The sequence below is a fragment of the Perissodus microlepis genome, chromosome 12 (genome assembly GCF_051167445.1).
Source record: "Perissodus microlepis isolate ML-2025 ecotype Zambia chromosome 12, ASM5116744v1, whole genome shotgun sequence".
NCBI lineage: Eukaryota > Metazoa > Chordata > Actinopteri > Cichliformes > Cichlidae > Perissodus > Perissodus microlepis.
The window spans coordinates 24330619-24353597 of record NC_140472.1 but is presented as its reverse complement, the minus strand read 5'-3'; the positions used below and the strand labels follow the sequence as shown (position 1 = coordinate 24353597).

Here is a 22979-nt window from a genome sequence, read left to right as displayed (position 1 = left end):
TGTAGTCCTTGATGCCAGAGTTTTTCCCATTTGAATGCAACCGTGCTCTGGCCTTGCACTGTAGAGCATATATGGCAGCCAATAAATAACAATAAAAATGTCTTTATTTACAATATAATAAACTTTGCAGATTGCAATGGGAATGTGACAAGGTAGTAAAATCAGTGCAACAGCTGCTATTCAGTCTTATCACTACAAAACAGGCACATAATTATACCACAAAACACACGGGAATATAAGGGTTTACTGCTGTTTCAAACCACAGACTGAAAACAGAGAAAATCCTCCTGCATCAAGAACAACCATCATCAGCTCTTGACATGTGATTGGAGACACTGGACAATGCCAGTAGTGCATTTTTTAATGAAACTGTACTATTTGCAAGGCCAGTAATTCTAACCTCTCCCAAGTTTTTGGCAATTTGGTCAGGTCAGTGTCTAGCCTTGAAATAAATAACAGACTTGGGAATGCTGGGACTGAAATATTTGTTACGGATAAAACTCTTCTTGCTGCAATTTGTCTATCCTCAACAGTAATGTAACTTAACAGTAGACCACTGGGGAAAAAATCAATGTAATGATGAATCCAAGTTAGAGATTTCTGTCTGTAACATAATGGTGCATTTAAGAAGACAAACAGAACATAAATATTCAGTTCTGGGAGGGTTGTCCATAGAGTTGGACAAAGAGAATGACAAATTAGACGTGTTGTCTTATTTGTCAAAGTTTTGCAAGAACTACTTGAAAACTATATAAGACTACGAATAAAGAGTGCTGGCTGACATCGACTTTTTCCTCCACAGTCATTGGACCTCAGCCCTGCTGAACATTTAAAGGGGACACTGCAAAGGCCCAGCATTCACTGATTTCTCAAGAAGATATTTGGAACACTTTCAGATCGTGCCAGGAAAACATGCCTTATCGGTTTTTGCACAAACTTGCCGCATGCACTTTCAGTTTGAGTGATGTTATTAAAGCCAAGACAGTTGAGGGAAGAGGTGTGTGTTAAGCTGATAAAGTCATTGTAATGTACTATTTGTCAATCAAGTTGAATTCAAATGCAAAACAGAAGCAACAGAAACTTATTTAGTCGTCTTGGAGTTTGAAGCTGATTGTATATACACTCCATGTGTGATTACAGCAGTGACGTGGGATGAAACACACTTTCAGGCAGGCACCTAACTAGATGTGAATGATTTTCGGCTTATCGCTGAAGTCAATCGTTTTCTGAGCTCCTGCAAGCTGAAGGAGCCAGTTGATGGGCATGTGGTCCAGGCGGTTCATGTCAAGATGGGAAAAATGGACTTTGGAGCCTGCAGAGAGGGAGAAAACAGTGAGTGTGAGGAAAAAAGATATAAGATATAATGCAGTGGCAACATTAACACATAACATTATATATAGAGAGAGACCAACTTACCAGGTCCTGCAATGATGGCTCCACCTTGTTGATGTAGGTCACCCTGAAAATCAAAGGCAGGACTAGTCATGGCTCTCCATATAGTCTTGATTTGGCCCATAAAAACGCCAGACTTCACATGGGGACTAGGCTGTGCTGAGTTCACAAACACAGATACAAAGACAAAGTTTCATTATCATCTCAAAATAAGCTTACTTATACACTCCAATAGTGTTTTTGCATACCAGAGTCTGTGAATGTCTCCTCTCTCTTCATCCCCAGCTTTTGGTAAATGCGCCTCTCTGGGTCCACATATATTTCATAAGGATACTCCGTGAGCAAGCAGAACGACTACATGACAGAACAAGAAGAAAGAGTACATTTGTCTGGAAAACTATAGTGCCTGCTGTGATATTTATATACACTGTAATAGGTACACCTTGCAAGAGTTAGACCTTAATTCTTTGTGGCATACATTCAACAGAGATTTTGGTTCATATTGAATTGATGGCATCACACAGTTGGTGCAGCTTTGATGGCTGCACATCCATCATGACAAAGACGTTCTACTGGATTGCAGTAGTGGAAATTTTTATATAGTGAATAATGAATTCTTTCTCTTGTTCCTTGAACTAGTTTTGATTATCTGAGCTTTTTGATGTGTTATCCTGCTGGAAATAGCCATCAGAAGATGCGAATACTGTAGTCAGAAAGGGATGGACGTGGTCAAGATCAATACTCGGGAAGGCTGCGAAGTTTAAATCACACTCAATTGGTTCCAAGTGGCCCAAGGTGTACCAAGAAAATATGCCCTCCACCATTATACCACCAGCAGCCTGAACAGTTCAGAATCAATCCACACTTTCATTCTTTTTTTTTTTACTTCAGATCCTATCATCTGAATGTAGAAGTAGAATTGGAGACTCATGAGACCAGAATGTCTTTTTTCAAACCTCTATTGCCCAATTTTGGTGAGCCTGTGCAAACTGCAGCCTCAGTTTCCTGTACCTAGCTGACAGGAGTGGCTCTAGGTGTGGTCTTTTGCATATTTTGGTTGTAACAAGTGGTTATTTCAGTTACTCGTGCCTTCTTATCAGCTCGAAGCAGTCTGGACATTCTCCTCTTACTTTTCACACAGACAACTGGTGCTCACTGGATATTTTCCCTCTTTTTTTTCTCGACCAGTCTCTGTAAACCTTAGAGATGGCACTGTGGCAGAATTCCAATAGAGCGGCCACATGTCAAAACCAGACTCAATTAAATCACCTTTCTTCAAAACTTCAGCGAGTTGTTTTGACCACATCTGCATGAATAAATGCATTGAGTTGCTGCCATGTGGTTGGCAGATCAGATCTTTGCTTTAACAAGCAGCTGAACAAGTGTCCAGTGGGTGTATATATAACAAAATAATTACCTTTATGTGATGATAAGCGGACTGACCTATCACGACCAGTCTAATTTCAGCATCCTGCAACAACACACATGGAATTTTGGATTTGTCATGATCAATTATTTATGTTAATACTCATCAGACCTCCTATTGCTAGAACTGAGCACCTTTGCTGCCAGTGTTGCAGCTGTGCTCTTTGTTTTGACAGCCTCCAGTGCAATGGTCCTTACTAAACAGAACTTACCTCCAGTACTTCTCTGGGTATTTTTCCCAAATCATCAACATACTCTTTACAGCTGTAGCACAAGAAATTCTGCAGGGACACATATTACATAACATGTTAAAAGTCTGTAGTGATGAGAGAGATCACTGCATTTAAAAATTCACATCTTGCGCCATAACATTTATCCCTCTGTCTTCACCTATGGGGAACGATCTCTTCATTCGTCCATTTCCAACATAGCACAGGAAATTCTTGGAGCATCTGGCCAGCTACACTTAGGCTCACCTACTTTGAAGCCTATCAAGACCCATTTAAAAACGCAACTTAAGGTAGGGTGCCTATGCGAACCCATAACTCATCAGCAAAGTTAAGCCAAATGAAGTTTTCCCTACCCGCACAAAAATTATGACCGATTTCCTGTCTTGGTATAGGGTCTTGAACGGAATAGAAACTCCATGCCGGTCGTAAATTAAACAGTCTTCGACGTCTCTGAGATTAATATCCACAAAACAGGTCACATTTTCCTGGCTTCCTTTAGTTACTTGTCGAGTTATTGGTGAAACTACTTCAGCCATTTTTTTTCTCAGAGGATCCAGAATTCGCAGTGCTGCTATTTTGGGAGTTGCAATTCAGCCTGCAGGAGCTGGTGCCTGGAAAATTCACGCCCATATGCTCTCACGCTCTCTCTCTAGGAGAACGAAGAGAGACGGCGAACACATATTCATTGGTTAAACATTGTTTAATATTATCTTAATCTCCGGATTTAGTTGTATAAATAAGGCAATACAAAACAAAAACTGACCGGTGCGTCAGTGCGCGCGCGCTGTGACTTCACAATAACAGTTAGGCAACATTTATTTATATATAGCCTATTTCCTACGGTGGCCCCTAGAGACAAAACACGTACAAACTCCAAAACACTTGCAAACTCCAAAACACATGCAAATTCCAAAACACAACGGAAGTGCTCCAGGACGCTAGGGGCAGTGTTGAGCTTTTGTTACCTAGTAACTACACAAGCCAGGAAGTACCAATGACCGGATTTGGGGTCTGCAGCCTTAAAGGCCGCATTTTAAGGCCGATTACGTCACAGCGACATGGCGAAGGCTGTCCCAATTCAAAGGCTGCTCGAAATGCGGCCCTCAAATGCGTCCTTAATTTCCCTGAATTTTAAGGATGGGTCGGTGTAGCCTTCATGGCCCAACATATCCCAGACTTCATAGCGCGGCGGTGGTGTGGATAATTTTGCCGAAAAAAAACGGCGGAAGCAGAGCGGACAAAGAGTAAACTTTCAGAAGTAAGTACTGAATATGATGTCACTTATTTATGCGCAAATGTTTTTATAATGAAGAACATTAAAACATTACTGTTGGCCACATGTCGGGAAAGTTATGTGACATTAGCGATGTTTGTACTAACTTGGTTTTAAAGCCTTTACTTCAAAATATACGCCGTTCAATAGTTGACTTTAATCTTACAGAGAATGTGATGATTTTATGGATAATTAAAGTCAGTCATATATCCACAAACACAACAAGCTGAAAGTCAGTGATGCTGCTCGGTTTGCAGTCCTGAATATCACGGCACAAGCAGGATTCACTGCACTGTTAATGTTAGCTATGTTATATTGCTGCCTCTGTTCGGTGGTGTCGAGCCAAACGGACTTTAACGTGTGTTTGAACGAGCTGACGGTTCACTGGTTAAGCTGAAAGAAAGATGCTTTAATCACAGGAGTCACACATGTGTCCACTGTACCATCTGGGAACTCTTCTTGTTTAGCACTCGTAATAACACAAACACTAAATCCTCCTTCTCTTGTGCTGTTTTGTAGCAGTATATACACCTGAGACTGTCACCTGTCTGTCTGTCCTGCATTCTCTCTCTTTTTCTTTCTCTGCTTGTGTAATAAAAGTATGAACATGTATTTATAAGTCACACTTGTGTTTGAATCCTGCAGCTTATCACACATTTGATTTCCATGTGTGACAACTGCAAGTGTCCAGAGTGAGGACAGACTGAGGGACCCACTGCTGCACATCATCTGTGAGGCTTTGCACCCCTGATGATCCACCAGGACAAACTCAGCAGTGTGTGAGGAAGAGGAGGAGGAAGAGCCAGCAGCAGCTGACAGATGCAGAGAATAGACAGACTGTTCCCTGTTTGTGAAGGACTGCTAGGAAAGTTTAAAATAACTAATTGTCTGTCCTGAATCAGTCTTATTAGGTAATGTTCAAATAATTTTATCATTCCAGTGTTTTCAGTGTGGGAGAAAGTACTCAGGGCCTTCAAGTTACACACTATGAAAGGCAGCAACAAGTTTAATATTCAGAAACCTAAAGTATGTATCAGCAGCAGAATGGACCTAAAAATAAATGTTTGTTTCAGTTCTATGAAGCTTTGAGTATTTTGGATTAGTAGTACTGCTGTGTTTGTTGCATCATATTGCTGTAATTGTTTATATGCTTTATATATTCTGAGGTAAGTTGATCTATAGTGTTACATCATATTTTATAAGGATGTTATGTGTTTGTATACTTTCTGCCCAGTTTGACCCATTTAGCAGAAGTCAGCCTGTTTAAGGCTCTGATATCTATTCTGTATGACTTAAAGCAGTTATGACATGGTCTGATTTTCTCACCCAATAAAGGAATATTTAATATATCAGTCTACTCTTCATTTTATCAGACACAGTTTTCACAGCTTGTACATTTTCTTTTTATAAATATATGTAAGCAATGAGCCAAATTTAGTAATGCCAACATACTGAAGGAACAACATTTGTCTCTTATATATGATACACCTATATTTGCACTGTCAAAGATAGTTGTCTTTGAGTGAAGATTTAAGGTGATAAGACATATAAATAACTGCAACTTGAATCTGTACTGAGGCTCAGTATTTGACACAGAGTTCATGTTCACTGCTGTAATAGCTAATAATGATTAATATAATAACTATAATATTGGCCATATTATATTTACATTACCAAAGTGATATGACTTTAGTCTCATGAACAACATTAGCTAATTGTTATTTACTAACTAATCTTAAATGACCGTTCAGTACAGAAATGAAGCCCAAAAATCATGTTTTACTGTCCTGTGGTCTCAGCCTCAGATACTTATCAAATCACACAAAGCTCTTGTAGAAACAAACAAACAAATGAACAAAATATGTTCTCCTTCATTTCTGTCAAACCAAGTTGTATGACACGTTTCCAGCGGTTAGTATCATGGTTGCTAGGCAACCTGGGAAGCGCGACGGAGACTAGACCGTCCCACACAGACAAACTTGCCGTTTATTTTGCAAATCAAGCTCAACACTGCCCCTAGCGTCCTGGAGCACTTCCGTTGTGTTTTGGAATTTGCATGTGTTTTGGGGTTTGCAAGTGTTTTGGAGTTTGCATGTGTTTTGGAGTTTGTACGTGTTTTGGAGTTTGCAAGTGTTTTGGAGTTTGCAAGTGTTTTGGAGTTTGTACGTGCTTTGTCTCTAGGGGCCACCGTATATTTCAGCTCAGTGTACAACATTGCCATCGATATGAGGCCATTAAAAGCTATTGTTTACAGTGTAGTCACTCAGATGCGAGAGCAGATATTCTAGCAGAAATTCCGTAAACACTTTTCAGAATAAACATGATGGGTATTACAGTTATGTTTCTATGGATTCCAGCACATTATGGAATAATAGGGAATGAAATGGCAGACAGAGCGGCGAAGGAAGCCACAAGACATGGGACAGTTGACCTGGCTGTTAGTTTTGGTCAAGCTGAAGTGAAGAGTATCATATGGCAAGAAATGAGGAGTAGTTGGCAAAAGCAGTGGAAGGAGGAAAGGAGAGGACGGTGGTTGTATACAATACAAAGGGGGGTAGGAGAAATGAGGACCACTGGAAGGAACAGGAGAGAGGAGATGGTCATATCGAGATTGAGATTTGGACATACTGGGTTAAATGCTACATTATTCTTGATTGGGAAACATAATACGGGGAAACAGAAACAGAAACTATAGAGCATGTGATATTGCACTGTCAGAAATATCAGGTGGAGAGGAGACAATTAAACCAAAACCTCATTAATATGAATATGAAACTGGATCTGGTTGACCTATTGCAAAAGGATTCTGGAAGTAAGAGTTACCAGGCTTTATTTCAGTTTTTTTAAGCGGGAAGAGTGTTTGAAAGGCTTTGAGGTTTTTTTTTTGGTTTTTTTTTTGGGGGGGGGCTCATTCCAGTCCACACTCCATACTAGTGGTGGCGGTAATGCACCAATCAGTTGTTTGCCAACCGCCAATAACATTTAAGAAGAAGAAGAAGAACATTGCCATGGGAATTTACAATGAAATACAGTTTGAACTTTACATCCAGATTATTATATCTCTCTCTATATATATTAAATATATATAGAGTAGACGTGGTGTACAGTTCGGTACTGTAGAAAATTACATGTGCTATGTATATTGTCGTTAACAGTCTCTCATCTTGTGTTATGTTTATAAATGATCATTTTATGCCCTGATTCTCTCTCCCCAAAGTGTTTTTTTTAGCTCCTCGCAAGACCAAGTTGGCTGCAATATACTGTAGAAAACCCAGTTAAGTTACATACAACTATACATTTTATCCTATTTGTGACTTTTAAGTTTTACATTTCATACTTTAGTCTAATACTGCTTGGTGGTCTAGACTTGAAGTGTTTAATGCATGAAACGTTTAGGATACAAACAATGAGTTAATTCTGATTAACTTTGATTTATTTTGGCACTATGTGTATATTTTATGCTTGTTTTATGTTGGATTCATTATTTTAAATTCGCATAATATACAGCGTGTGTAGACACTTGGCAGCTTCAGTGCAAACAAACCTACAGGTGGAGCCACTTAATTTACAATATCAACTATTATGTTCACGAATAAAATCTGATTATTTGTTGGGAGTGACCAGAATGGACAGGAATTGAAATTAGTGCACCAGAGGGACTGCTCATATCCAGTGCTTGATGATTTAGAGAGGCAAGGCTGAGGTGGTTTGGACATTTGAAGAGGAGCGGTAGTGGATTTACTGGACAAAAGGTGCTAAATGTGTAGCTGTCAGGGAAGAGGAAGACCAGTAAATAAAGTAACTGCAAGAGTAAAGGTGTTAAGACTAGAAATTTATAAAGTAGGTAGTGTTTTCTGTAGCAACCACTGTCAGTAGATTATTTTGGGGCGGTTGTCCAGTTTTCCCATGGTTAATAAATTAAAATTTTTGTTTTTAATTTAAATGATCTTGTGGCGATACCTCCACAATCTAAACACGATACAAAATGATTCCCATACTCTAGTATAATTCAACATTTGTATGCATTAGGAGACAATAGCTTAATATTTTGACCCTGTGTTTTCTAAGTCAGTTTTCAAAGCTTCATTTACCTATCATTGGAAAAAAAATCAATCCAGTGGCTCTTCTCTATCCCCAAAATCCTGAGAACAGGATTTTCATTGATGGCGAATTACGAATCGCCCTCGTCGGCTTCCTTCCCGCTGCCCTCTCGGTGCGGAAGTGCTGTCCTCAAGAGCAACAGCAGCAGCAGCAGAGGTACAACCAGAGCTGCTACTGTTTTGGAAGAGCAGAACGGCGATTTAGTGGCCGTTTTTCCTAAGCCCGTGTCTCTCCCGTCGGGGCTCGTCACCGTTCATCTTGACCGTGGAGCTTAGCAGTATTATGCGAGCGCAGTGCGGAGTGTGGGAGCACCGTGTGAAGTGGTGAGAGATGATTGCTTTTGGGGCTATAGCTAACTTAGCATCTGGGGATGGAGCAGGCTAGCCTGACAGAAAACTGCGAAGCAATCGCGTCTTTCTTTCCCTCAAAAACAGCGTTAAGTTCGTGTGAATGTTGAAGGCAAATCTGCGGCAATTCCAGGCAAACCGCGGGTGTCACGTTAAGTCTGCTTTGGCGTTTCTACATGCTAAACAAATGACCACCTGTTCACTGTTTACATCTCTGTGTTTTGATTCAGCAGCCATCAACCGGTGCTGCACTGCTGCAGTTATCCGACGAGATTTTTCACGTCCTCAACAAATGTGGATCATTAAAAAGCAAACAAAACAAAAACAACCCCAAAACATTTTTCAAGTTATGCACAGCATCCACGCATGAATCTTTTCCATCGTAGGCAAGCACGGCTGCAAAGCTTGCTGCTCTTTGTTGTGTGCTGTGCTGAGATTTAGGCTTTACTCTTAAATTGTGAGTGTTTTTAACAAATAACATCAATATTTCATTGCAGTACTGTGTTGTTGGGCTCTCCGGTGCTGAGTTTAATGACACATGTGGTTGCTGTCAGTCTTGTCCATCGTCGTGTCTGTTTCAGCAGAAAGGACTGTCCTGATTGTTGTTGACATACAGGATCAGGCTCAGATTTTTCTTTTCTTTTTGTGTGGAAATCTGTGCCATTATTTACACGAGCCCACCATGATCACAAATACACCCTTACTTCCAGATTAAGTTAATCTCACTCTCCACCCCGTGCGTGTGTGTCAGACAACTCTAGCGTTATCTTGTAAAGTTCCCATCTTTTCTTGAGCATTCTTTCACTGCAGCTATGAAAAACAGCCTTGAAAATATTGAAGGATGGCCATTAGATTTTCCTACTAAAGGTTCATGTTGAGTTTGCCTTTAGGGAAAAGAGGAACATTAAAGCAGCTAATGAAATGACAGGCTTAATAAAGCACGAAAAAAGCCTCATTAAAAAAGGAGATAATGATAATGATAGCTGTTAGTGATCCTGCAATTTTTCCATATTATTTTATTTATGTGGGGCAAAACATTGTTAGCAAAAAGACATTTTCTCTTAATTGATGAAATACATCTTTACTCATAAAATGTATTAAAAGTATTAGACATATATATATATATATATATATATATATATATATATATATATATATATATATATATACAACAATGTTTTGAATAGTCATTTTAAGCAAAAGAAAGGATATCCTTTGTTCTCTTAATTATACAGGGGCTAAATAATTAGCCTAAGCTATGTTTATGTACTGACTACAATAAATTCGTAGTACTGAGGATGGAAACTATCAAATTCTTTTTTCATTGAATAGTTTTTTCTTCATTGCGTATTTTTTGATGCCAAGTCTTAACACTACAACTTTCATAGAATTTTCATATCATTACAAACTAGCATCCTTCGCTCTCACAACAGCCTTTTTCAGTACATCCATGAACCTCCTCTGAGGTCTTGCTCTTTTCCTCCTGCCTGGCAGCTACATATTTAACATCTTTTGTCCATTATATCCACTAACCCTGTGCTGCACATGTCCAAACCATCTCAGCCTTGCTTCTCCAACTTTGCCTCCAAACTGCTTGACTTGAGCTGACCTTCTGATATGCTGATTTGTAATCCTGTTCATCCTGGTCACTGCCAATGAAAATATGAGCGTCTTCCACTCTGTCACCTTTAGCTTGGCCTCCTGTTAGTGCTGAAACATATATATATATATATATATATATATATATATATATCCTTTTTTTTTTGTTGTTCCAGAGTTTCCTTGAATCATCTATATGGGCCATCTTTTTTCGAAAAATGGTTATCGCCTGAAGAAGAGGACACGCAAGTTGCATCACAGGAAGAAGAAGAAGAGGAACTGTTTTCTGCACGGGCCCTGCATGCTCTGCTTTATCGTCCACGGCAACAGCGGTGGTTTCGACGACGAGAGCGACCACTTCGAGGCCAACGGGTGTCGACACAACAGCATCACGGGAATCAGCGTCCCAGGTGTTGGCGGAGTCGGCATCGGAGCGGCAGCTGCCACGAAGCTTGCGGAGCGATACGCGACCCTCGCATCTCCGGAGGATTGCTCCAAGTTCTTGTTGTCACCGAGAGAACTTGCTATCTGGGAGGGCCAGGGGAGGAGCCTTTTGTCAGCTGTTCCTGCCAAACTAATTCCACCACCGGCCCTCTTCCGAACCGCTGGTGTGTCTGTGACTGTGCCCATACCTGTGCCTGTGCCTGGCTGCACCAGCGATTACACAGAGATGGTAGGCATCCGGTTCGGAGCATTAATTCCTAATTAATATAGGCTTTTAATAATTTTCAAATAACTGTATTGCATATTTATTTACATTTAACAGCATGAATTTCTTTCTGTAATTGTAACTAAATTTGCCTGAAAATCTGATTCCAAGTGACCTGTCTGTCTGTGTGTGTGTGTCCGATTGCAGGTGTGTAAGAGGAAGTGCTCAGAGGTGCAAAGGTGCACCCCTTGTAAGCAGCCGCGCTGTGCCTTCGCTGCTCCTGATGGAGGGCTGGAGAATGGAGGTGGGGGGGAGGCAGCCTCGAACTCTGAAACGGGCCATTGCCACCTTCCCCTTTGCCCGCTTCCCTCCTCCTCCTCTTCCTCCTCCGCTTCCTCTTCTTCCTCACCTGCTGATGGCTGCTGTGGGTTGGGTCTTCACGCCGATTTGCCCCACAGTTCTGACTCGTCCCCGCCCTGCGCACATAACTATGATGACTGCCAGGCAAGAAGTTCTGAAGCTGCTGATCACTTGAGTATCAATCATCTGCCTTCCTCCATCCTTCTTAAGGTCAGAAGAATAATGTTTTCATATGGTTTGGTGCAGACAAAGACACTGGAAAGCTTTGAATTGTTGTCTGATGGCTTTTAAGGGACTGAAAACACCCTTTTTTTCCCCTCACAGGTGCTGTCTCACCTGACAGTAAAGGAGCGCTGTCTTTGTGCCTCTCTGGTTTGTAAGTACTGGAGGGACCTCTGCTTGGACTTCCAGTTCTGGAAGCAAATCGACCTCAGTGGCCTACAACAAGTAAGAGACACAGTTGTCTACAAAAAAGTCAGAAAGAACAGGAAACTTTGATTTCTGTGCTGATTATTGTGTCTTTTTATGTTATCTTGCTCTCCAGGTAAATGATGATCTTCTGGTGAAAATAGCTTCTCGGAGGCAGAATGTGACAGAGATTAACATCTCGGATTGCAGGGCGGTCCATGACCACGGCGTGTCCTCCCTGGCTTCACAGTGTCCTGGCTTGCAGAAATATACCGCCTACCGCTGCAAGCAGCTGGGTGACATTTCTTTGTGCGCTTTGGCTACACACTGCCCTCTTCTGGTGAAGGTGCATGTGGGCAACCAGGACAAACTGACAGATGCAGCATTGAAAAAGGTGTGGATTCAGAACCGGGGTAGACACACAATGGGCCTCATTCACTTATGTGCATATAAATGTTCTTGTCCTGATTGGTACAAATGCAAAATTACGGTCATATTTATGATACGTGTGAACGAGCCAGTTTTGTTCTTACCACCGTGTATATGTTAGTGCTGCAATCAGCATACTGCCGCGTGCCCGTTCTTAATTTAAGTTAACACATTTATTAGAAAAAAGAAAGAAAGAGAGATGCTAAAAACTGTTTCATTTTAGAAAAACACTGTCGTTCAAGTGAAAAGAAACAATTTGACATCAAACTTGAAACAGAAAAAAAAGACAACCAGAGCATAACAAAAAGAAGAAAGCAGATGGAGGACAAGGATCTGTCAGCCCAAGACGAGTAACTCAGCAACAGCAATTATTCTTCAGCATCTGTGGGATAGTGCCAAGAAATTAGACTTTAACTGATGACATCCAACAAGAAAGGAAGCCATCTTTAAGAGAGAGATAAGATGATGTCTATTAGAATATGTTTTTTAAAAAAAAGCTTAAAACCTGTGCCTTTTTATACTCAGTGTTTTCCTTTCTTGGCTTGTAATCTCAGAGTTTATTGTGTATTTTATTCAAATTCTGAGCGCTTTTGTTCTTAAGCGGTTTTGAAAAAATAATCACTAAAAAGAAACTTATAGTCATTAGCAGCATTAGTGTTAATATTAAGTTTAAAAATGTGTGTTTACATTTTCAAGACAGCCAAACCTTCATCATTTCGTCACGTATGCATGTTCAGAGGATCGTAGAGTGCAAACAAATTCAGGAAAGAAAATAATGGGCACTCACAGATTTGGGTTTGGAGCGTTCTTTCGCTTGGTTTATTTGCAGATTTGTGTACATATTGTTTGTGAACGAGATCCAGTAGATATGAACCCCTAGTTTAAATAAAAAGCAAACACATACTTCAGTCATATCAGCTTAGTGAAGATTTTGAGCATTATCTTCTTTACTTCTCTGTTTTGTTTTGTTTTATTTACATTTTTTTTTTTTTTACCTCAGCTGGGGGAGCACTGCAGTGAGCTGAAAGACATCCACTTGGGTCAGTGCTACGGTATCTCAGATGACGGCATCATGGCCTTGGCGAGAGGATGCCCTAAACTGCAGAGACTCTACTTGCAGGAGAACAAAATGGTCAGTTTTTACTGTTGGTTAAGGCTAAGAAGTCGTGCATTATTATAGCCCACTCAGTACGCCTTCTTCCAATAAGTACGTCAATGTCTTGAAGGTTTGCTAGACACCATCTATAATGATACACAGACTTATTCATTTCTGTCCTTCAGTATATTCCTTTTCTCACTCAAGCTTGGCTGACAAACATTTGCAGGTGCTCCTTATCGTACTGTTTTTTAAATACGCAGCTCAAATCTGCAAATAGCAGGGCACAATGAGAGTTTGCTGCAAGTGTCTGTCTTGTTGCTATATGGTAATCTCATCAGAGATTCTTTAAAGAAGGGAAAATATCTTTATCAGTGTGCATGATACATACACACATTATATGTTTGATAACTAACCTTTCAATCGCTTTATGGTCTATTCTCTATAAAAGTTGATTTTGTTTTATATAATTTTTTAACTTAGTGCGACATTAGAAAGCTCAGTTGTTGTGATGCCATCTTGTCTTATGATAAAAACACCATCTGCAATATAAAGCGACATACCTTAAACCACCACTAGATGTCGCTTTTTTCGAATTACTACAAACAGCCTTCCAGCTGCTTTCCCCTCATAGTCAGATGATGATTTGTGTAATTCTACCTGTATAGATGTGTTTTTTCTTAAACTGTATTGTTAATGTTTATGTTTAAAAAATATTTATCTTTTAAATTATTTGGCTCGTCTGTGCCTATCCCCCTGTTATCTCCATCGTTCTTGTTTCACTAATGGTTTCACCTTTTTCCCGCTAATATTTCTTTGGAGGCCATGAATAATCGTGACCTTGATGGATTGGTCTGCTTTAAGTTTTTAACAACAGCTCAGTTTGTTAAAATCCCATTCATCATCTTAATAGTATATGAAATTAGCGATTACCACTAGGTGAGAGATTAATATTGCTTCTTATAACGTTTCAGAGGAGCAGTATCAATTTCAGATGGTCATTTTTCAGACGTGAAGGCGCTGAAGTTATTTTAGCTTCCTGTCATCAGGGCAGAGAGAAATGGGCTGAGCTTATATGGGAATTGTTATGTCTAGTCGCTCTGGTTGCTTGGCCTGAAATTGTCGTTAACTTTGCCAGGAGGACCCAGAAAGCACTTATTCTTTCTGACAGCTTAAAGGCTACCTAAGGGTCTCTGCTCCAGTCTCTCAGATATGAATAAAAATGATTTTGTTGTTCTGTGGTAAAATGGTTTAGAATTGCAATCTTTAAGCGAGTCAGAAATATGCAGAAACACTTATTGATGCCTCTTTAAGTATAAATACATTGCATATATTTTTTGATTTCTGAAGTTTCTTCAACCCTAAAGAATATAAAATGTGTCTCAAGCTGTTGTACGCCAAAGATCTTGCTTCATACTGAAGTCTACAAGTCATGGACACACTAAAAGGTTTGAGGGCGCTTGGAAAAAGGCTTTCCTGAAAGGTTTATACAAAAAAATGAAAGACTGAAGTCTTGCGGAAATGTTGTGTGGGCTCAGCCCGTCTTCACTACATGAATTGATTCAGGAAACAGTGCTGATATTGGCTTTTTGGGGTTTTAGTGTGCTATAAATTGCAAAAATCATGGGAGTGTAGTGAAAGCCTCTTAAGACTACTTTGTAAAACTTCTCCACTTCTCATGCTGGCTTCTGTTGTGTGTTAATGTGGGTGTGTGTTTCTGTCTACCCTAATCAATCACAGATGAGGATGAGCCTTTCATTCACTCTGATCTTTTCTCTCTTTCTCCTCCTCCTCCTCCAAAATGAAATAATTAAATTGCTGCAGGATGTTGCTGTGTGGTCTGTTCACTCGCCCTCTTAACCTTTTCTTTGTCATGTGCACACCCACGTACATTTTTTTTCTTTCTGTCTTGCTTTCCTTTTTGCCATGATTGTGGTTTTACTGCCACGCTGAAGGGTTCGTTTTCTCTGTGTTAAGACCATATCAAGCTCTGGTGATGGTTCAAGACGTTTTTTGGAGGGAGGGATGTGCAACATCTCTGAATAGGCTTGTGCAACTTGAAGGACTCTTTTTTTATGTTATTTGTTTAGCAGCAGTAGTTGTAACATTGCTATAATGTACACAGTAATTTTTGCAAAATCTTGGTAGTAATATCTGGACACTTTTGTGCCATTGGTTAGATTTTTCTTAATTTTTTTTTTTAAAAAAAGGGGAGATGTGTAATTTCATCCCCTGATTATCATACCGAAGCAGTGTGCCCTTCCCTATGATAATGACAGTTTAAAGTTGCTAATGTAATCCCGAGGATGGCTTTTACGCTCAGTAGTCTCCAAATTTTGTTTACGGTTGACAAACTGGAGCTTTCGCTTTCATTGCTTGTTAGCTCGGGGCCAAATCAGCCCAGGGCTATGGATAACCCTGGGCTGAGAGCGTTGTGTGAAAAGCAGGTGACTGCGGTGTGTCTGTGCCCCTCTTCTTTTGACATCCACCCTGCATTCTTTATTGGCGTTCATCCACTATTTATGCCGGAGTTGGTATTATTGCAGCAGTTGGCTTTCAAGGCTTGTTTTCATCTTCTGAAGTGTTTTCTCGCTCGCTTCCCATTCATATTCTGTTCTCTTTCAGCACCTCGAAGGGCAAAGGCTGGGAGAATAGCAAATTCCCCTTTTCCCAGACTCGCTCCAGTTTGCCGTAGGGGGGGAGAGGCAGCCCTGAAAGTTTAACTCTGAGTTCTGTCAGTTTTATAGACCAAGCAGTGGACAAAACAGAAGTTGCGAAAACCCCTCGTCACCCATCTTTCCAACTTTGCTCCAGTGTACCTTTCGATTAAACACGTTATAATCTGGAAACATTTTTGCTGGAGAAGCACTTTTCCTCACTCTCTTTTTTCCCGTGTCTTTAAACGGAAAAACCCCCCAAAACGTTATCTGCTCTCGTGTCTTGTTAAAATCAAAGCGTGTGCACTTAATTTTCCTGCAGTGTGACGGGGACATTCTTCCTCTGGCTCATCTCAAAGATGCCGCGTCTGAAAATGCACTCTCTCTCCCTCTTTCCCTCTTTCTCGCTTTCCCTCTCCCCCCTCTCGCTTACGCGCACAGTCTCTGATTATTAACGGTTTTAATTAGTCCAAAATGTGGAAATGTAAGTGGAATTAGAGATGACCTAACATAGATTACCATGTGCCCTCAATTTAGTTGTAATTACCACTCTGCATGTACAATCAGAGCTTCTCTCCCTTGTTTTTTTTTTTCTCCTCCCCTTTTTCCTTTTTCGACAGCTTTTTTTTTAGCCCTCTCTTGTGGATATTTGGGAAGGAAGGGATGTATTTGTCTGTGGGACTTTGTGAAACACTAGAAAAAGATGAACTGTCAGTGTGAATGGTGTTTCCTGGCTATAGGTCAGTGGAGGAGGGCTCATCTCCCGTTCTGATTGGCTGGCTGTCAAGCTTGTCAGTAGTTGGGTTTTCGCTGGCAGGAGGACTGACAGTGAGGCTCCACAGGTCCAATCAAACATGATTGCAGATTAAAATGTATATTGACATTAGCAGATTTAATTAGCTGGATTAGAGGGAGAGCAAAGAGAAAGGAAGTGATAATGATAGCTGTCAGTTATTATGGGATAGACCTTTTGACATGAACCAACACACATCGCACAAAAACACAGAGGAATATTTCAGATGGTGGCAGTGACACACATACACTCGAGAGCGGTGGGTGACTTGAATAGCTGCCATCTGCACTGGAGTCTCCTTTGGAAACTTTTTTCTTCCACATATTTGACTGTGATTAGAGATAAATAGAACCACTCTGACCAGGCGCATAAACACAGCATTACACATGCATAAACAATGTGGTGTCCATCTCCGCAATCCCCTCCAGTCTTTGTAGATGGCCATTTAGACTTTTCAGGATGTTGAATGTCAGATGTTGTCGAATGTATTAAGTCAGTTTAGTTGCTAATAGCATTGGATTATGTCCATCAGATTGGGAGGTGGGAGTAGGACTGCTCCCAGTCAGAGTTTCCATGCTTTAGGATCCTGAAACATGCCAATGTTTTCTGATAGCAGATGCTGATAGTAATTATTTTTATTGTGTTGTTGTTTTTGCATTACAATGTTTGTCCGTCCATCCACTTTTTCAATTAAAGGTTGACAATCTGGGATAGCGGCTGGAGCCTGTCCCAGCTGTTGAGGGTGAAGGGCGCAAACACAAAGAGAAAGACATCAGTTCATTCTCATCGTCACACCTACGACCACCTAAGTCAACACATTTTTTCCTTAATGTTATATTTTATTTCCCGAGTCCTCGTTTTACTGGGATATTCAACAACTTTGACATAAGCAATGGAAAATTTCAAGTCTTTGCCTTTTTTTCACACCTCAAAGACAAAAGTGCTGCATTTTCATCAGTAACATGGTTTCCATAAACTCAACGATAAACCGAATATTTATGTTGAGCTTGTTGTTTAAACGTTGGAAAACAGCAGCTGACAAAATGATCAGCACAAATCATCTGAAGAACAGACAAATTGGTGACTGAAATTGTTAAATGATCAATAGTAGAAACAATAAAACACTATAAATAATTGAAAGTTGCAGACTCATTTGGAAGAAGCTAAGAGGCTTGTTTATTGTAAGGAAATAAACTGTGATTTATACACTTCTTCTCATTATTATTATTATTGTTTACATTCTCATCATGTGGTCTATGTTAACAGCGGATTCCTCTCCCTCGCACATCTTCCTCTTTCCTCTTTTGAAGTGCATTTGTATTGATCTGTGTCCCCACAAAGACGGCTCTGTATGTGCGTGCGTTTTTGGTTTTTTTTGCTGTTCGGCCTTTGCCTAAAGCGTAATCAGATGCATTAATGAGCACTGACTTTAACTCGAACAGCCGGCTGCACTCAGACGCAGACTTCGTCGATATGTTCCCTCTGCTGTCTGCCCAAGAACAAAACAAGTTTTGAAAAGAAGAAAGTGAAAGCGTTTTTCAAAACGCAAGTCTGTGAACTTTCCTCCAAAGCGATATTTCACCTTGCTGCCGTGTTTTCTTTTCAATATTAGTTACTGCGGTAAAAGAGTCAGGATCAACATTCTTTTGTGTGTGTGTGTGTGTGTGTGTGTGTGTGTGTGTGTGTGTCCCACAGTCTATCAATAACACAGTCTAAATTACTTTGTAAAAAAGACGAAAAACACTTCGGTGTGGCAGGATGCTCTCTTGGATTCCTCGAGTGGCTCATGGAAATGTTAAAAGTATTAACCTTGTGGAAAGAAAACAAAGTCAAGTGAATGACTCACATTATAATGGAGAAGTGGGACGGGCCGCACAGCTGACTTTATACTGCTGAACAGTGACAGAATGCCAAAAAAATGACACCGGCTATGAATCAGATATTTGTTTGGGCAGGGCAGCTAACCTGTGCTAGTAATGTCTACATTGATGTAACGATGGAAGTAAATGAGTTTTTACCAGCAGGAGCAAGAGTCAAAATGATTCTTACATTTTACTTCACTTTTATGTTAGCTTATATACCTTTTTAAAAAGAAAATTAAAGTGTGTTCCAAGGCGTGCCAACACAGAGCTTTAACTTATGCTCATTTGTTTTAAATAAAGGGTTTTGAACACATCAACAATGAAAACATTAACATTTTTTGAATGTGTTCATTATTAAGGCAAAACTCTGGCTTTGTTATAAACTGTTGTTTTAATTTGTTGTTCTAATTTGTCCTGTTTAAATCATTATAGCCCCTTGTACTGACTGTATGGCTTGACTTTGTTTTATCTTTGTCTATGTTGCCCCAAAAGCCTACCGGCGACAAGGGCAGCAAATTAGCTCATGGTCAAAGTCCTACACTCATTTCATTGGTTGTCTTTTACTTCAGTTTATGAGAATATCATCTCTTTAGAAATAAAATAAAAGAATGAACCTGTATCTCTTACAGAGCTTGCAAACTGCCCTCAGAAATGCACGGTAGACGGTTGCAGAGAAACCAGTTTGATCTTGTTTGATTTGCCTGGTTTTCAACTGCAGAGGGTGTAGTAGGACTGGATAAGAGCAGTAATACGACAGTGAATGAGCAGCGAGTGAGTTTCTTTTCCTCTAGTACTTAAGACTGCACATAAAAAAACAAACCAAAAAACAAAAAGGTGTTTTTAGAAACTTAAACATCTGAATAAGTATTCAAGTCACACACATTTTCTGTTTACCTACTCCTGAGAAGTCATTTATTGAGAGTCTGATTTGGAGGAGAATCGCGTAACCTGTTGGTAGTGAGGCTGTAATATTTTCCTGCACGAGGATGCGTGTGTAGAATGGTTGATGAGTTTTTGTGGCCTTCGCGTCCTTTCCGATGTCACATAATTCATGTCAGAATTTGAATTTTATTGAAATGAAAATGAGCATTTTCTCACCTGTAGCGAGAAACTCTGAATGGCCTTTGCAGTGGTAATACATAATCTCCAAGTAGTGGAGATGTTGTAGCAGCGCTCATCTCCATGACGTTATCAAGCATTCGCCCGCAGCTACTGGAGTACCAGAAAAAGCACTGAAGAATGTTAATGCGGGTCTGACTTCCATTTCGATTCATTTTCTCTCCTTTGCTTACTCTGGCTGAGCACATGGACAGACTGCAGTCAGAGGCGGGGGGTAAAGCTGAGATGAAACCCGCATTTAATTTCATTTTTTATTTTGTTACTGGGTGGTGAGTGCTCAGGCTGTGAAAAATTTGTCCTGCCCCTAGGCTAATAACTCAATGTTGTAAGATTTTAAAAGCTGACACTTTTTCTTTCTTTTTTTTTTTAAAAATATGAATCTGAAAAAGGAATACTTATGTTGGATGAAGATGAGTGCTATAATATGAGCACGACCAAAATAATCTGTCAACGAAAACAAAGTTTTATCACCGTAGAGTGAATGAAGAGTCTTTTTCCTCTAAGTGAAATGCATTTTATCGTTAGTTTAATTATATTAACTTTCAGTTTTACTTCAGTCTAGCTACTTGGTGACCTGTGTGAAAGTCAAACTGTGGTAACTCACAGATATTTTTTGGTGGTCGATCTGGCCCTAACGGGCAGCAGCAAGTTGGAAAGGTTATGGCAACACTGCAGCCGGTAAGTTTTTGACCATCAGTAAAATTGGCACCCGTTTCAGTTTTCCAGAGGGCCAGCACTGGGCTTTGACCTGGCCGGTGTTTAAAGAGCATTGCTTTAGAGGCCCTCTGTTTATCCAGCCCCAGACAGCAGCAGCTTCTGACACCCAGCCAGGGATGTCACTATGATTCATGGCCCTTTCCGACACCTCGCTCATGCCTTTACTCTTCTTAATCTCTTTGCACTCTCTCTCTTCCTCCCCTCTCTCCTTCTCTCAGATGATGAGTTTTCCTTTTGTTTGAGAAGGGCAGAAATGATGTCATCATTTAAAGCCAGAGCCCGACGTCGGGATGGAGGCCTCGTCTTTAGCCTGTGAACTAGTTTGTGTGTGCATCGTGATGAATAGCCCTCCCCTGGGATTCGCTTCTGTCCTGTTTATGGAGAAAAGACAGATGTGTCGCACAGCAGAGACTTGGAAAAAGTCTACCTGCCTTATTTCAAACTTAGTACCCTTCGTGCACGCGTGTGGTCCTCTTACTTATCTCCTCACTCTCCTCTCAAACAAGGCATGTGCTCCCTCTCAATTGCACTTCCCCTCTGTTGCCCTCTCCTGCTGCCGTCTGTCTTTAAGAGACCAAACTCGCTCTAAATGCTGACTTCATTAGTGATAGGAAGCACAAAGCCATCCGTAGGACCATTTATAGATGTTGTGGTTTATCTGTCTATTTATGTGCATGATCCATCCTCCTCCCCCCTCATCTACTATCTCGCCCTCCACCAGACGTCTTCCTTTACCTCCCGCTGTGATGCATTTGGGGCCGGTGATCGCGGCAGCGGTTCAATACTTGGGGTAATGAATGTGTTTAATAAGCACAGTGGGTCGATGGACTTAATGAAGGTGTGACAGAAGATGGGCCTGGAGAATGCTGCTCTAACAAGACTCTAACGAGCCTCTGGGGTTAACGAGGTCACGCTGTAATTGGGATTCCCTCACCTGTACAGTTTCTGTTTGTCTGTTTTTGGTCCACCGCTCTCAGCTTCTAAAGTACGTCCACTCTTGTATATTTCTTTGTTCCTCTATTGTGCTGTCACTGCTCTTTGAAAATGATTTTTTTTTTCCTCTCCACTGCCTGCTCCGTCTCTATTTGCTCGCTGCACAGTGCTTCCCTCTGTCTTCTCATAATTTTTCTGTCCATCTCTCACATACAGCTTTATGTTAGCTTCTGTTTCACTGCAGCTCGTCCATCTTTTCAAGGACAACCTGGCTAAGGAATGCTGGCTGAAATACATTAGAATCCTTTTTTATTTAATTTTTTTTTACATCTCTAATGTTAGTCTCTAAAAGGCATGTCTGGAGGCTTGGAGTTTGTATTGCTGTAGAAATCTGACATCAGGAAAAAAAAATCAAACAAACCATAGACCTGTACAGCCACTTTTCCTTTGTATCTGTTTGCGTAGCTCTTGACTTAATAGACAAGTACTTAAATGGCTTGGACCACAATAAGATGGAAGGGAGCACATACACTAGCACATTTCAGGTACCTGAAGACCTAAAAGTATTCATTTTTGATAAAGTTTATAGTTGGGGCTGGATCAACGATTCCTTAGGTATACTACTATAAGCGCAGGCTACCTCCCATAATGCACGGAGCGTTTCTTCTTCACTCTATTGCATGTCATTAAGTTTACTGCTTATCATTAAATTTTGTGTTCTCTCGCTCATAGTTTGTGCTTTGTCCTTGTCTCTCTCTGCTCTCCTTTTTTGTCTTTTCTTTCCACCAACATCCCAACTGGGCGTGGCAGATTGCAGCCCCTCCCTGAGCCTGGTTCTGCCAGAGGTTTCTTCCTGTTAAGGGGGAGTTTGTCCTCGCCGCTGTCACAGGGTGCTTACCTCTGGGGGATGGTCTAATTGTTTGTGTTTTCTTTCAAATATTGGGTTTTTAATTTCCAGTATGAAGCACCTTGAGGTGACTGTTGCTGCGAGTTGGTACCAGATAAATAAACGTAATTTTTAATTTTTTGGGGGGAGGGTTACCTAAAAGTATCTGTAATAAGAGCTGTTTGAGTTCTCTAAATATTAATGAAAGGTACTTCAGTGCTTCCTTTCTTGCCTCCTTTAGCATAGGACAAGCTGGACCATCCTTTATGAAAAGAAAAGGAGATAATTCTATCCCATAATTAATAGCGCCGCACCCTCCTTTCCATAACATGCTGATATGTTTTGAATTTTCAGCATCAGGCTGTTAAACCCACAGCTGAACTCTGAACATTACGCTGCTGTAATAAAATCTGCCTCTTGTCGAGGTGTTGCCTTGCATGAAGAAAGCAGATTTATATAAGCTTTCTAAATCAACTTTATGATCAAAGTGCATTTAAGGTTTGCTGTTGTTCGGTTAGTATCGGTAATGTTCATTGTTATATTGCCGGCCTTTAGGAATATCATGAATTAATTTTTACTGCGGGTCAGCTGGGATAAGTTATGGATGAAGGGAATTTTTCTTCGGTCATAGAAATCCTCAAAAAGGTGAAGGAAACACTGAGTTGCACACAATCATCTCTCCACCAGGAAAAAAAAGATTTAT

The 22979-nt window shown here is 40.5% G+C and overlaps 2 protein-coding genes across 3 annotated transcripts in view; one reads left to right on the top strand and one right to left on the bottom strand.

Annotated features, from left to right (window-relative positions):
• Nucleotides 1–86: 86 nt before the first annotated feature.
• On the bottom strand, nt 87–3837 carry prxl2c (peroxiredoxin like 2C). Of its 2 annotated transcripts, XM_084945991.1 has the most exons (6): nt 3401–3837; nt 3030–3098; nt 2810–2863; nt 1641–1746; nt 1417–1551; nt 87–1312 (listed from the first exon to the last, which is right to left on the bottom strand). In XM_084945991.1, the coding sequence occupies exons 1-6, from the start codon at nt 3581–3583 to the stop codon at nt 1182–1184; spliced, it is 678 nt and encodes a 225-aa protein (XP_084802117.1). In that variant the 5' UTR covers nt 3584–3837; the 3' UTR covers nt 87–1181. The 2 variants fall into 2 exon arrangements, with proteins under 2 accessions (XP_084802117.1, XP_084802118.1); XM_084945992.1 differs by lacking the exon at nt 2810–2863.
• Nucleotides 3838–8532: 4695 nt separating this feature from the next.
• fbxl17 (F-box and leucine-rich repeat protein 17) overlaps nt 8533–22979 on the top strand; it is a 223163-nt gene continuing 208716 nt past the window's right edge. Inside the window, exons 1-6 of the mRNA XM_084947158.1 lie at nt 8533–8744; nt 10544–11040; nt 11224–11586; nt 11701–11823; nt 11921–12178; nt 13214–13345. Of these exons, the coding sequence (XP_084803284.1) occupies nt 10564–11040; nt 11224–11586; nt 11701–11823; nt 11921–12178; nt 13214–13345 (1353 nt within the window). The 5' untranslated portion in view covers nt 8533–8744; nt 10544–10563. The remainder of the gene's footprint in view (nt 8745–10543; nt 11041–11223; nt 11587–11700; nt 11824–11920; nt 12179–13213; nt 13346–22979) is intronic.